At 33.7% G+C, this 16,546-nt stretch overlaps 1 protein-coding gene across 1 annotated transcript in view; it reads right to left on the bottom strand.

The window, feature by feature from the left end:
• Positions 1 to 16,546, bottom strand: part of LCORL (ligand dependent nuclear receptor corepressor like) — a 170,330-nt gene that overhangs the window by 48,499 nt on the left and 105,285 nt on the right. Inside the window, 1 exon segment of the mRNA XM_042251264.2 lies at positions 8,729 to 8,980. Coding sequence (XP_042107198.1) covers positions 8,729 to 8,980 — 252 coding nt within the window.

Consider the following 16,546-nt stretch of genomic DNA (forward strand, 5'->3'; position numbering starts at 1 on the left):
CACAAAGGTTTAAACAGTGATTAGAACAGCTCAAGAGAGAATCAGTGTATCTAGAGACAGTTCTAAATTAAGTAATCTAAATTAACACAAAGAGACAAAGAGGTGGAAGATACAAAAGAAAAGAGATAAGAAGGACAGAATGAGAGGATATCCAAAATATGCCTCAAAAATTTTTGACAAGAGATAAACTGGGAAATGCAATATACTGAAAAAGATAATGGCTGGAAAACCATAATAGATAAAGAAATTTGTCCTCAGTTTTAGAAATGATGACTTCCAAGCAGAATGAATAAAAGAAATCTATACCCAAACATATCCAGGACAACCTGCAAAACAGCATAAACAAAACAGAAATTGAGAGATAGGTGCTAAAAGTAGATACAGTGTATGAAGATTACCTACAATGAAAAGACTATTCGTTGTGAAATTATACAGAAACAGAAGCCAAGACACAGATGTAGTAGCTGTGCTAAGAAAATAGTAATTGTCAGCCTAGACTTGTGTACCCAGAAGAAGAAAATCTCTTTTAAGAACAAGGTTATTTTTTTAAAAAAGAGCAAGACACTAGAAAAAGAGAAAAATCTAAGAGTTTACTACCAGTAGACCTTTATTAAAAGACTCTCTGATTCCAGAAGAAAATTCAAGCTACAAGAATGAATAATGAGCAAAGGAAAAAGATAATCATGTTTGTAAATGTAAACAAAAATTAATTATATAAAAACAAATAGTTACAATGTTTTCATTGGGATGTCTTTAAAAGAGAACTAAAGAACTGATGAAATGGCTATTGTGTCAGGACAGGTAACAAGTTAAAATATTCCTTAAATAAACTGTTGAGTTAACTAAGCATTAAAAAATTTCTAGGAAGATCTGTTGGAGAAGGAAATGGCTACCCACTCCAATATTCTTGCCTGGAGAATTCCATGCATAGAGGAGCCCGCTGGCAGGCTACAGTCCATGGGACTGGAAGGAGTCGGACACGACTGAGCAACTAACACAACAACAAGGGCAACCACTAACAGAACAGCAGTAGAGTATATTACTTCAAAATCAGCAAACAGAGAAGAGTCAAACAAGAGAAAAAAAATACAACCTAAAAGAAAATAACAAAGGAACAAAAAAACTTAAATGGGACAAACAAAGTACAAAATAAGATGGTGCTATTTTGTGTTAGACAAGTTAATTTGGTTGATGAGACTATAGAATACAGGATGCTATGGGAAAATATAATAAGATCAGTTCATTTCAGTTCAGTTGCTCAGTCGTGTCTGACTCTTTGCGACTGCATGAATCACAGCACGCCAGGCCTCCCTGTCCATCACCAACTCCCGGAGTTCACTCAGACTCACGTCCATCGAGTTGGTGAGGCCATCCAGCCATCTCACCTTCTGTCGTCTCCTTCTCCTCCTGCCCCCAATCCCTCCCAGCATCAGTCTTTTCTAATGAGTCAACTCTTCGCATGAGGTGGCCAAAGTACTGCAGTTTCAGCTTCAGCATCAGTCCTTCCAATGAACACCCAGGACTGATCTCCTTTAGAATGGCCTGGTTGGATCTCTTTGCAGTCCAAGGGACTCTCAAGAGTCTTCTCCAACACCACAGTTCAAAAGCATAAATTACCCAACCTCAATTTTGGTGATAATAAGATTGCATGTGTATGTCTGTGTGCATCCAATTTAGGAGGTATAGAGGAAGTTTTTCTTAGAGAAGTGATATTTAAAAGGAGACCTGAAGAAAAACCAAGTAAGATTTATTTAGAAAAAATTGGTGGAAGTAGGGAGTGGCTTCTACTGAGAGGCAAGAGCATGTACAAATGTTTTGAGGCTAGAGTATGTGACATTCAAGAAACACAGAATTTCAATATGAAGACTAAAGAAAGGTACAAGGTGAGAGTGAATAGGTAGGCAGGGTCTGGATCTTGGTCAGTTTAGGATTTTAGACCTAAGAACACTTCACAGCCATTAAAGAGTTTTAAACAAATGAGTGGTATGACTTGATTCAGAATTTTTAAATATCACCTGTTTCCTATATCCCTAGTCAGAGAAGGTGAGATCAGAAGGGACATGGATCATCTAGATAGGTTTTATTCTTCAGGTTTACTAAAATATGGTATCTTCTCAAGGATGGAACATAACATTTTCTTCCATGTCTTTAGCCTTGGAAAATAAAAGTTTATTACAGAAAAACAAGATGTATATTTTATTGCATTCATTAGTACATACAGAAATATCTTCTGAACTGAACTTAAAAACTATTCAGTATTTTCCTAACAGAGTAACAACAGACTTCATTTATAAACAGAGTAATTTAAAGTACATAGTATCATAAAATAATACACTGCCCTTTTAATTATATTTTAACATCTCAGCTGTCAATGTCACCTACCTTAATCTCAGCCAAGAAACCAGATTAGAGGAGGTGGCAGCACCACCAACAAAGGATACTTAATGACAATTAAACATATCACTGAAATTTATATATCTCATTCAATGCAATCTCTCAAATGTTCACCTGAAGCCTAGTTTATATTCTCATTTATAATTTATTAAAAAATATTATTTAACTAGGAGATATTTCCAAAGTTTAGCCTACTAACAGCAATGTGAAATAACTTCTTAAAAAAATTTTTTTAACGTAATCTGTTGGCAGGTAGCTGTAGGGAAAATAATTCAAAAAATGTCCAGTCATTAGAGGTTACTGCAATAATTAATGTTCATCATGACACTTAGTTCCATGTTATTTAAAGATACTGCAGGATAATTTCCATCCAATAAGTTTAAAACAAGAAATTTCACTGTTAAAATCATAAATCCAATGAACAAGGAATAATTCTTACTTAGTTTATCTGTCAATAGTATTTGAAAATAGTGAAGATTTTTAATCTGGTAAATCCAGTACGTCATTTACACACACTGGGGATGCAGAAGCAAACAGACAGGTTCCTGCTCCCAAACTGGGGAGATATACACAGAAATAATGTCAATGAAGTGAGAAATTTACTATATTGAAAATTCTACCAGAATATTCACTCAAGCCTCAAGGCAGAAAACACCACCAACAAGGGCAACAAAGTGCTGCTGGTTCATCTCTGCCCACATTTGATCTTGTTTTGTATATACACAGAACTGGTAAATTCTTCAAGGTGGTCACAATAATGATAAAGGTTCGTAAGTTTCAAATTTCTTCCTGTACTCTGGAATTCAAAGAAGCTTTTACTTTGGGTCCAGATTAGAATAGAAAAAAAATTTTTTTTTCTGGTTATGCTAATGTTATTTCTTATCCGGTTTTAAATTTACTGCTCCAGGAAAAAAAAAAAAAATGCATAACTTACTTTGTCCCAGTTTCTGAGGCTCAAAGTATATAAATACAAAGTATACAAAGTATATTTATATATTTGTATTTATATACAAAGTATAAATATATACAAAGTGTAAATATATACAAAGTATATAAATACAAATCTGTAGAAATGAAAGTGCACAAAAAAATATCTCTAATATTTGAATACTTGGTTAGAAAGTACATGGAGGAGCTAAATAGGAATGTTTCTCTCATGGTAAGAATATTTTAAGTCAGTCTAGGGTTTTTCAAAGAGAAGACAAGGAAAATGAAAAGTACGAAAACTGATTTATGAAGAACAATTAGAGAACCTATGAAGATTTGCTGGAGAGGTTTAGACAGACAAAATAGTTCCAACAAATATTTGCAGCACCAATAAAAAGCAAAAGGAATAAATTCTGTCATACTGCTGCAGATGGTAAAGAAAACCCAACACCCTAAAGGTTAGCATAGAAAAGAGAAGTCTCGGAGATACAATGATTTCTACAAGTATTTATAGAACTATTGAGCAAAATGCTATTGCAGATGGAAAAAAAATGCAAAATGAAGGGTGGATATTTCAAAGATATGAGCTTAACTGTCGGAGCTGTCAAATATCTTTTGCGAGTACTTAATTGTCAATCAAAGGTTGAATTACCACTGAAAGATGAGCAGGATATTCTTTTGTGCATCTTTTACTTTATTTGGCTATTCTGTTATCTTCTGATAACTAGTCTATTTTTCTATGCTGTCATGTTTTCCTCATTGGCTATAGGTTTGTTTAACTGAATGGTTTAGTTACATCAGTTGTAATTACTGTCTCCTAATTTGAGATTTGAATTTTCACTATTCATAATGACTTTTACTGGAGAAGGCAATGGCAACCCACTCCAGTACTCTAGCCTGGCAAATCCCATAGATGGAGGAGCCGGATGGGCTGCAGTCCATGGGGTTGCTGAGGGTCAGACAAGACTGAGCGACTTCACTTTCACTTTTCACTTTCATGCATTGGAGAAGGAAATGGCAACCCACTCCAGTGTTCTTGCCTGGAGAATCCCAGGGACGGGGGAACCTGGTAGGCCGCCGTCTATGGGGTCGGACAGAGTCAGACACGGCTGAAGCGACTTAGCAGCAGCAACAGTATAATGACTTTTGCAATACTTAAGTTTTACATTTTAGTGCAGTCAAATTTACACAATTATTTTATGGATTGTTATTTCTGCATCTTATGAATTTCTTCCTTATTTTAAGTTCATTAAGATACAATCTTTTATCTTTTCTTTTAGTTTTGCTTTTAACATTTAGCCTTTAAACCCAAATGAAATCACTTTTGTGAATGATATAAGGTAGGGATCCATATCCCCACCCACTCCATGCACATAACCAATTGCCTTGGAACTGTTTAATGATATCTCTCACTCTTGTACCAAGATTCCACTAATGTCTGGAGAATTTCTGGGATTGCTAATCGGTCCCAGTGATTTCTATAAGGGCTACAGGACCCTGTTTGAATTATTTTACTAAGTCTTGATATGTTTTAGAGAAGTCCCTCACCACATTGTCTTGGTAATTCTTGGCTCTTTTAAGTTTTACACATAAATTTTATGATTAGAAAGTCATTTTTCACAATAAACCCTATCAGAATTTTAAATGGACTGATGCTGAATTTAAAAAATTTTTATTTATTTTTGGCTGTGCTGGGACTTTGTTGCTTCATGTTGGCTTTTCTCTAGTTGCAGCAAGTGGGAGCTATCTTCACTGTGGTGAGCAGGCTTCTCATTGTGGTGGCTTCTCTTGTTGTAGAGCACAGCTCTAGAGCACATGGGCTTCAGTAGTTGTGGCTCATGGGCTCAATGGTTGTGGTCCCAGGCTCTAGACCACAGACTCAATAGTTGTAGCACGTAGGCTTAGTTGCTCCTCAGCATGTGGGATCTTCCCAGACCAGGGATTGAACCTGCATCTCTAGCATTGGCAGCTGGATTCTTTACAACTGAGCCACCAGGGAAGACCTGAAGCTCAATTTTTAAGTATATTAAAGATGAACCGCTATCTTTTAGAGTCTTCCCATTCACTTAAAATATAATTACTTATTTTGGGAGTCTTCTTTTATATCCTGCAATAAAATTTTATAATGTTCTCCATAAGTTCATACTTTATTAGTTTCATTCTTAGGTGTTTTAATGTTTTTCCTGCCTTTGTTGCTACTGTAGAAGAGATTTTTTAAAAGCTGGATTTTCTAATTGGATATTATAATACATACTAATCTTGCCAAACGTTTTCACCAGTTTGAAAACTTTACATAGACATTCCTTCATATTTTCTATATACACAATTATACTGTTTGCAAGCAACCACAATTCTGCTCATTCTTTCCTTATAACCTACTACTTATTATTGTTTACTTTCATATTTCTTTTTTTCTCTTCACATTACATGAGTCAAGACCGCTCATAAAATGTTGAAAATTGGTGATAGTATGTACTTTTGTCATATCTATTACTTTAAATCATTTCATTATGATGTCCCTGGCAGGAGATGTGCTCATCTATTCTTGGTGTTATAAGCAATTTTTATAATAAATGTCAGACTTTGTAAATATTTTCTGTATTTATTAGGATGATAGTTTTCTCTTTATTTTTTTGTAATGTGGAAAACAAAAAAGTGTTTCAAGAGCAGAATTATTTGTGCTTCCCTAGTCATTATTTATAATGTTTTTATACTTTACTATATTCAATTTGCTAATGTTTAGAATTTTTGCACCTACATTTGTAAATAAGCCTAGTTGGCAATTTTTCTTTCTTTTGTTATCTGTGCCTCATTTTGATATCAAGATGGTAGTAATATTTCTCTTTTCTTTTTTTTTTAAATAGTCTTTAAAAGATAAGAATTATCTGTTGCTTTAAGTTACCTGCAACACCATTTGAGATAGTAATTTTACAGATGTATAGGTTAGACAATCCACAAATTGTCCACATTAGTTATGGCTACATTATATGGGATTTACAGATTATAGCATCTAATTTGAATAAAATAACTGACAAAATGAACAGATGACTTAAATGTGTATTGTTGCAAAATTACAGAGTAAGAATAATGTAAAAAAAGTAAGTACTAGCAAAAAACAGACAAACAAAGGCAGAACTAATCCTGCTACTACTAATATGACCATTTTATTAATTATATCATAAGGTATGGACAGTGAAGTCAGTCCAAACATTTTTTTAGGTCTTAAGAAACCATATGAAGTAAGGATTTATACCTTGTATTATTACTAATGAAACACTCCAAAGCCTATACTGTGTGACACTGAGAGTGAAGTTGCCATGATTAGCAAGACATGTGAAAATGGTTTATAATATCTTTATTTCAACCTTAAAAATATTAATTTGTGAAAATATTAGTACATATAAAGTACTGATGTGCATACATACACACACTGATGGGCATGCACACACAAATGCATCAGAGGTTATGTGATCTATTAAAAAAAATTGGTATGCAAGTAGGCAAAGTTAGAGCTTACCAATTTCTACCACAGTAGAATAGTTTTATAAAAGAGGATCTAATTTTCTTACTCTCTGCTTAAAGAAATATAGCAGCTTTCCATGGTTGTAAGAAAAGAAAAAATCCTTAATATTTCCTATATGTTTTTCTCATAATCTTATATTTTTTTAGTCTCACCTGTAGTAACTACATTAATTATTTCCTACATACATACACTTGGACATGCCTTATCACTTGAATTCACTGAATCACAGAATATAAGAACTAGAAATTTACTTTAAAAATGTCATCTATTCCAACCAATCAGCTGATGCTTCTGAATGCCTCTAATGATAAGGCAAGCAGGGAATCATTTTTCTCATTCCCCTTTAAAAAAAAAGTCTGATCCTTAGAAATATTCTTTCTTATATGGATCTAAAATCTATTTCCACCTAATCTCTACGTAGTGATCCTAAGTCTACTCATTGGGCCATTCAGAGAAAGTTCAGTCCTACTCTAGTGAATAACAATATACATTTTAGAGACTTCCAAGGTTTCTCTTCTGTGGTAGTATGGAACAAGAAATAGAGTATGGAGGGACTAATGTTTGAGTATCTTTTATGAGGTGGTTATTTTATATTTAACTTTCATATTGCCCCAATGAGTTTGTTATATTATTGCCAAGTAACAAGTGAGGAAATTAAAACCAACAGAAAGTTAACACTTCATGTAATTTAAGTAGCAGAGCAGGGATTTCAACCACAAGTCTGTCACAGACACCAAAGCCTATGTTTAAGTCTGTTTAGAACACTGAACTGCTTCCCACAAAGGAGAAAGATTTAAGAGAAGGTGAAACATGGAAATGTAACACAAATAAGCATCAATACTAAAATTTCCATACTTTCTAACTTTCAAAATTCAATGTATTGATATATTTTGCCCTTAAGCTTTCTATTCAAATCATCTTCAGCATTCCTTTCTGTCTTATAACCAACCTGTCTTAATATCTCAAATTTCTCATATCTTTCTACATAAATAAACTCATACAACCTAAAATTAAGGAAGCAAAGAGAAAAAAAGTATTTCCATATTTCAGCCTCTCTCAATTTTAATCTGTTTTACACATTGAATAGATGATCTTCTTTAAATAATCAGTAATGTACAATGTACTCTTCTCTAGAGCCTCAAACACCACATTGCCTTCTGCAATCAAACTTAATGCTAACATTTTTCTGGTTTCGAGGCCTGACAACACTATACCTAATTTGTATTAACAAAAGCTATTTGTTCTTTCTTCTCTAGGCAAACACTTATTTGGCATCCTCCACTGAGCGACTGAACTGAACTGAACAAGCACTTTAAGGCTCTTCCTTCTTTTCCTCTGAGAATCACAATTCTTCCTTTAAATAATGATCAGATAAGATCAGCACAGCTTCATCATTCATGCTTTTGAAAAATGTGTCTCTCTATATAATTATTTACATTATGTTTATCAAGGTATTAACTTTTCTCTTTCCCTAGTGACATCATAAACAATTGACTATTATCCATCAATGTTTTATTTTTGACCTAAGTGTGACAAACTGAACAACAAAAGTGCTTAATGAATGTTCTCAGCTGTACATTATAAAAATTCATTTTTATCATATACATCTTTTTATTCATATACTTTCCTTCTAGGTTGCTTTTAGGATTCTCTCACCATACACTTTATTGTGAAAAGAGGGTAGAGAAACTTTCACTTCTCCATTTATAAACAAAGACAAATGTAATACAAAAGTTTTAATTTAACACTTCTCTCTAGTCCATGTTACAGACTAATTCAAGTAGTATTACTTTTAAATTTCTCTGTGAATATATGGTTATATATATACTAAAGAATATTAAAACATAAAATCAAACATCACATACACACACACATAAATCTTACCTTGCTGAGTATTTTGTTCTTGCATTCGATTCACAGTGAGGTCTAAGGGGCCTTCCTGCTCTTCCTGAAGGGAGTTTTCTGCTTGATTCATTTGGATACTTTTACATATCAGACTTGGTCCAATTGAACCATTTCTATTCTCTTGAATTTTACCACTTTTTGAAATATACTCAATTGCAAACTGACGTATCATCTTTTTCATTAATTCCTGAGCAACTAGGGGAATGTTAGGATCACAGTTCTGAGGAAGATCTAGGGAAGAAATAAATACAGTAAGAATTAAAAAGAGAATACAAAATACCAATGTTTAAATTTATCTTAACTACAAATTAATGATTTCAGAAGTCTCAGAGGAAGTCCATAATTGTGAATGGTTTCTGGAACTTAGCAACAAAAACCTTGTAGATTTAATTAGTATTACGAGAATATATTAACCCTTAACTTGGCTATTTATTTCTTGAAAATAAACATTTTTGGTCCCAAATTAAAATATAAAGAACTAGACATAAAAGGAGACAGCTTATTTTCAGAGTTTTAATTCAAATGAACTGCAAAAGATATTAGAACTTAGTATGTGAACATAAATTGTATATATAAGTAATCAAGCAATTTTTAATATAGTAGACTAGGTATACAAATTAACTATTAAAGAAAACGTCTAAACTCTGTTGTTTATTACCATTAATCCTGTCAAATATGGACTTCGTATAGGGCCTGAATGTCGTCAAGGATTTTTTCTTTCTCAACTTTTCATATCAAGAAATTTCAGTCATAAAGAAAAAATTAATCCTACAATGACACAGACAGCCTCAACCAAGATTCAAGAATTGTTAGTATGCTGCCATATTCACTTTCTTTTTACCTTCTGGTTTGTAGAACTACTGAAAAGTAAATTGCAAAATTATGGCATTTCACTCCTAAATATTTCAGTACTCATCCACTAAGATTCCCCTATAGAAACAGTAATACCATTATTGAGAGTCTTAATCAGTCCTTGATCCCAAAACATGTTGGTCATCTATAACCAAAATAAAGGTAGTCATATACATTTCTGCTTAAAACCTGTACAAGAGGTAAAGACAACTAAATTATTTTATAGTAAGAAGTATAGAATAAATAATTTATAAACACAGTATATAATAAATAAAAAAGAGTACTGATATTGGGTGGTAGTGGTGGTGGTTTTTCCACAGACACACTACTGGTTTCACCCCAATCCTTTTATTTACCCTGCTCCTTCAGAGGTAGAATGACTGGTGAAATGGGAAGGATGACTAAGCTTATCTGGTTAGGCTCTGTACTTCCTCTTCGGAAGTGGGCCTACTTCTAGAGTTATTAATTCGCTGCTCATTACCACCTCAACTCTTACCCAGACAAATCAGTGTTGTGTGAACAGACCTGCCTTGATCCTGAGCTGTCTGAGACTGAAGGCTTATGTCGTCTTAGCTGGAGCGCCTAAGAGATCTGAAGGCAAATCTTCCAACCAGCAACTATTTTTATAAAGGTGAGGAAAGGCAACAAACTACCTCCACCATGACCACAATCATATCTGATTAGCAAAATGTGACCTAAACCGACATCAATCTGTTTACGGTCTTGCTGAAGTACCAATATATTTGATTATAGGGTGCTTTTTTGGATCTGCTAAAGATGTTGGACATGACTGAAGTGACTTAGCAGCAGCAGCAGCAGAGATATTACACAATAAACATCTCCTTAATATTAGCTCTTTCAAAACAATTTTGAATTCTGAAGAAAACATTTGAGGAGGGATTATGGGCTTATAAAAAAAGGTAATATTTAATTCTCATATTTATTCTTTGTTTAGAACCGAGTAGGGAAGAGAGGCACTAGTTGTTCTAGGGTACTAAAAAGAAAGACTTGCCTATACACTTGACCCTTAAACAACATGAGTTTGAACTGTAGAAGTGCACACAGACATGAATTTTTTTCCCAATAAATATGCACTACAGTACTACACAATCCATAGTTGGTTCAATCTGTAGATGTGGAACCCCAAATACAAAGGGCCCACTATAAAGTTAAGAGTTTTGACTATGCAGAGGGTCAGTGCTCTGAACTTCCATGTTGTTCAAGGGTCAGTTGTATATATTATATCCCCATGGCATATTTATTTTAAAACTAGAGGTTTGTACCTCTTCATTTCCCCCTCCTCACTTATTCATCCTCCAACACCCTTCTCTCCTCTGGCAACCACTTGTTTGTTCTCTGTAACTGTGAGTCTGTTTCACTTTGTTTTGTTTTTTAGGTTCCACATGTAAGTGAGAATATATAATACAAGGTATATGGCCCATGGTATTGAAATAACTTTGTATGGGGACAGACTGTTACTAAATTTATTGTGGTGATCATTTCACCATGTATGTCAAATCATCCCATAGTATACCTGAAATTAAAATAATATTGTACATCAATTAAATTTTAATGAAAAAAGACTCACAGATTGAAATCTTAGCCATCTTTATAAATTTAGGTTAGTTACACACCACTCCATATTTTAGTTTCTTTGTTCATAAAATGGAAATAACAGAACTTTGGAAATCATAATAGGGCTTGCTCACAGGGTATTTTAAGATTATATGAGATTGTAGATAAAATACTGAGTTCTTATACTTGGCATTTTTAATAACTGACATTAACTACACTGTTATCTTAGATTGCAGTGAACATAAGAAGAGAAACAAGATTCAGGCTGAGCAGTTAAGAAGATTCAGGCTGAGCAGTTAATCATAAAATGTCAACTAAGTTGAAGTATTAACTAGGTTAATATACGTACAGTATTAACTAACGTGGAAAATACAAAGGACATAATTTCTAAGCCCATGTGATATATTCTGATTCTGAACAGACAGTATTAGCATATGTAACCTAGCTAAAGTGATTTATAACAAAGCAAGAGATTTCTATGTTACACAGAAAGATTCCTAATTAATGTTATTTCTCAATGACTTCCTTCAGGAATCCTTGAAGGTGTTCGGCAAACCATTTCTCCATCATTTTTCAAATCTAATCTTGCTTTGCATTATGTGTTAAAAGGAGATACTGGATTTACTTCTATGTATTTCGGTTAACTGACCTGTAATTTACTGGCTAATGTCACTTTATAAATTCAAAATGATTAAATTTATAAAAAAGGGACAGAAATATGATCACATTCATATCATATGACTAGAGCTACACTTTAGAGTTGAGTTTAGAGCTCATTCATCTACTCAGTTTTTGCTTGTTTATATTAGGAATACATCTATGTGTAAAACCAAAAGACTTGGCAAACAGCAAAAAAACAAATACGATTTAAAAAGATAAAGAGTTAAAATGCTGCTCAGTTGCTAATTAGTTAGTGAGCCTTCTAGATTTCTTGCACAAGTGGTCACAATTACAAAAAAATGAATTAACTAAAGATCTTGGTCAGGGATATACGCTCAAATGGTTTCAAAAGTTAGGCAACTAATAAACACTGGGTTGCCACATGGAAATGGTATGCCCCTAAGAAGACAGAAATAATTTATTTTTGCCCCATCTCTTTATTTTAAATTTAACAAATTCAAGAATTTAGCAAGTTCTTTGCGGTGCCCAGTTTCAAGATGATTCTTAATGATTCCCACTTCCACCTCCTGGTCTCCAGTGTTGCAGAGTCCCTTCCACGTTGTATGAAGGGTGAAATGTGAGATTAAAATAACATATTGCAAAAGTGTACGTCACTTCCAAGATTAGGTTATAAGAGAATATGGCGTCTATCCTGGATACTCTGAACACTGATGTTCATTATCACTCCCTTCTATTCTGCCCTCTTGCTCTCTCATCACTCACTCTGGAGAGAGTTGTACTGTGAGTGGCACTGCTCACAAGAGAGGAACTGAAGTATCCTGCAAACAGCAGAATGACTGAATATGGAAAAAGATGCTCAACAGCAATCAACTCCCAAATGACTGAAAAGGGAAACAACATACCGAAAGTATGTGATGAAGCTAAAACAGTGATTAGAGAGCAACTTACGGCAATAAATAGAGACATTAAAAAATTCAACTCAACCTAGCCCTCCTTAAGAGAAAATGATTTGAAAATTAAACCCAAAGCAAGAATAGAGGAAGAAATAAATAAAAAGTTAGAGCAGAAAATATTAAATAGGAGAAGGGAAAGGCAAGACAAGGTAAGATAAAAAGAAGATCAATAAAACCAAAAATTGATTCTTTGAAAAGATTAAAAAAATTGACCAAGAATAAAAATAAAGATTTAAATTTGTAAAATTAGAAATGAAGGAAGAGCTATCACAATTAACATTAAAGAAACACAAAAAAGTAATATAGAAATACTACAGGAAAAAAAGCTACACATCAACAAATTAGATATCCTAGATGAAAAGGCCAAATTCTTAGAAAGACAAAAACTATCACACTCACTCAAGAAGTAATAAAAGGCTTGAACAGACATACAAGTAAAGAGACTGAATTAGTAGTCAAAACTCTTGTCACAAAGAGCCCAGGAACAGATAGATTTACTGGTGAATTCTATCAGACATTTAAGAAGAATTAAAACTAATCCTTCAACTCTCCTATCAAACAGAACCTAGCAACACACAATAAAAAAGATTATACATCAATACCAAGTGGGATTTATCCCCAAGGTGCAAGGTTAGTTTAACATATAAAAACCAGTCAAGCAATATAATATAACATGTTAAGGACAAAAGCCACATAATAATCTCCATGGACGTAGAAAAGCACTTTATAACCTTTTCATGATAAAAACACTGAACAAACTAGGAATAGAAGGAAATTACCTCCATCTAAGAAAGGGCATCTATGAAAAATCTACAGATAACATCATACTTAATGGTGAAAGAGGGAAAGTTTCCCCAAAAATATCAGAACAAGAAAAGGACATATGCTCTTACCATTTCTCACCATAACGCAATGTTGTATATAGGAATTTCTAAGGAATCCACACACACAAAATTTTAGAACTAGTTAAGTTCAGCAAGGTTACAGGATGCCATGTCAATATACAAAAATCAATTTTATTTCTATACAATGGCACTAAGCAATTCCAAAATGAAATAATTAGGAAAATAATTCCATATACAACATATTACAAAGAAGAAACATAAGTCTGACAAAGCATAAAGAGAACCTAAATAAACAGAAATACATCCTGTGTTCATGGACTGGAAGATTTAATATTGTTAACATGATAATATTTCCCAAATTGATCAACAAATTTAACACAATCTCTATCAGAGCCCTAGCTGGCATTTTTATAGAAACTGACAAGCTGATTCTAAAATGCATATCAAGATGCAAGGAATCCAGAATAGCCAAAACAATCTTGAAAAAGAAATAAATTGGAAGACTAGCAATTCCTGATATCAAAACTTATTAACAGTGTGATAATCAAGCCTAGGTGTTAAGGGCATAAGGAGAGACATATAGATCAATAGAGCAGAACTGAGCCCCAAGATAAACCCTTAATTTATTAAAAAAAATTTTTTTTCCTCCCTTCATTCCTTCCTCCCAGGATTGCCTTCTTCCAAACTATTTTCCTAAAAGAACAGAAGGAGATCTACAACAATAATTCATTCAACAAAATCCCTGAGAACTTATTATATGCCAGGAACTAAGCTATTTTCCAGGAATTCAGGATGAACAAAATAGACAGTCTCAGCGCTCATGCGAAGATCACATATCTTAATCTATTTTTGTTAAGAGTACCAAGAAAATTCAAGGAAGAAAATAATTGTCTTTTCAATAAGTCTTGCTTAAGACAACTGGATATTTATATGCAAAATAATGAAGCTGGACCTCTACCTCATACCACATAGAATAATTAGCTCCAAAATGGATTAATGATCTAAACACAGGACCTAAAACTATAAAAATCTGAAAGAAAACATAAGTATAAATTTGCTTATAAACAAGTATAAAGACCTTAGATTAAATCAGTGATTCCTTAGATCTGACACTAAAACACAAGCAATGAAACAGATATAAACAACTTGATTAAAATTTAAAACGTTTGTACTTCAAAGGAAATTATCAACAAATGAATACAGTCCACAGAACAGGAGTAAATATTTACAAATCACATGTCTGTTAAGGGTCTACTCTCCAAGTATATAAAGAACTTTTATAACCCAATAATAAAGAAATAAATGTCCAATTAAAGAGAAAATGATTTGAGCAGGCATTTCTCCAAATAAGATATTACTAATGACCAGTAAGCACATGACAAGATGCATTTCCCTAAAGCACATTAGTCTTTAGAGAAATGCAAATCAAAACCAGAATGAGATATTACTTCACACCTAGAAGGAGAATTATAATAAATGCAGATAACAAGAGCAACTGAGGATGTGAAGAAATTTGAGTCCTCATACACTGCGGGTGGGAATGCAAAATGGTGCAGTCTTTTGGAAAATACACTTTGATAACAGAATGCTGGTGGTGGTTTAGTCACTAAGTTGTGTTGCGATCCTGTGGACTGTAGCCCACCAGGTCCTCTGTCCGTGGGATTTTCCAGGCGAGAATACTAGAGTGGGTTGCCATTTGCTTCTCCAGGGGATCTTCCTGACCCAGGGATCGAACCCAGGTCTCCTGCATTTCAGGCAGATTCTTTACCAACTGAGCTATGAGGGAAGCCCTTGATAACACATTAAAAAATGTAAACAAAGGATTATCATATGACCCAGTAAATTCCACCTCCAGGTATATAACCAAGAAGACTGAAAACACGTTCAGTCAAAAATGTGTATGAATGTTCACAGCAGCATTATTCGTAACAACCACAAATTAGAAACAACCCAAATGAACATCAACCGGTGAATATATAAATGTAGTATATTTATACAATAGAGTATTATTCAGTCATAAAAGGAAACAAAGAACTGACATGTACCAGAAGAATGAACCTCAAAAGCATGCTAAATGAAGGTTGCGCATAGTACAACTGCATTTATATGAAATGTTTAAAACAGGCAAGTCTAGAGAGATTTGTTAGTGATTGCCAGAGCCTGAAGAAGAGTAGGAGAAGGATAAGGAATGGGTGCTAATCTAATAATGGGTTTTTTAAGGATGAAGAATATATTCTACAGAGAGTGGTAATGGTCACAAAACTTTGTGAATGAGTATACAAAAAACCACTGAATTTTATACTTTAACAAGTAAATTTTATAGAATGCAAATTATATCTGAATAAAAAAAAGAAAAATAGGAAAAAAGGATAAATTAGAGTGGAACTTCGTGCCTAAAGGGCAGATTCATGAGCCATAAAGAATTATTCTTTAATATCTAATCAAATAACTTCCAACATCTGCCCAGCTGGATTTCAGAATTGCTATGGAACAGTGATCCCTGTGTGCACCCAATTTCCCCACTTCAAACAGGATTGTTTACAAAGGTTAGCCTATGCCTGTCCTAACACTGTATGTTGGGTGTGTATGGGCAAGTAATTTGTCTTTTCACTTTTAAAGGGCTACAGACCAAGAGAAACTATACCAAAGGAACTACACCCAAGGAACTTCATTTGTATATAAACTAAATTAGATAACAAGAGCATGATTTTTTTTTTTAGTTTTTTATTTTTTAAATTTTAAAATCTTTAATTCTTACATGTGTTCCCAGACATGAACCCCCCTCCCACCTCCCTCCCCATAACGTCTCTCTGGGTCATCCCCATGCACCAGCCCCAAGCATGCTGTATCCTGTGTCAGACATAGACTGGCGATTTAATTCTTACATGATAGTATACATGTTAGAATGCCATTCTCCCAAATCATCCCACCCTCTCCCTCTCCCTCTGAGT

The sequence above is a fragment of the Ovis aries genome, chromosome 6 (assembly GCF_016772045.2).
Source record: "Ovis aries strain OAR_USU_Benz2616 breed Rambouillet chromosome 6, ARS-UI_Ramb_v3.0, whole genome shotgun sequence".
Lineage (NCBI taxonomy): Eukaryota > Metazoa > Chordata > Mammalia > Artiodactyla > Bovidae > Ovis > Ovis aries.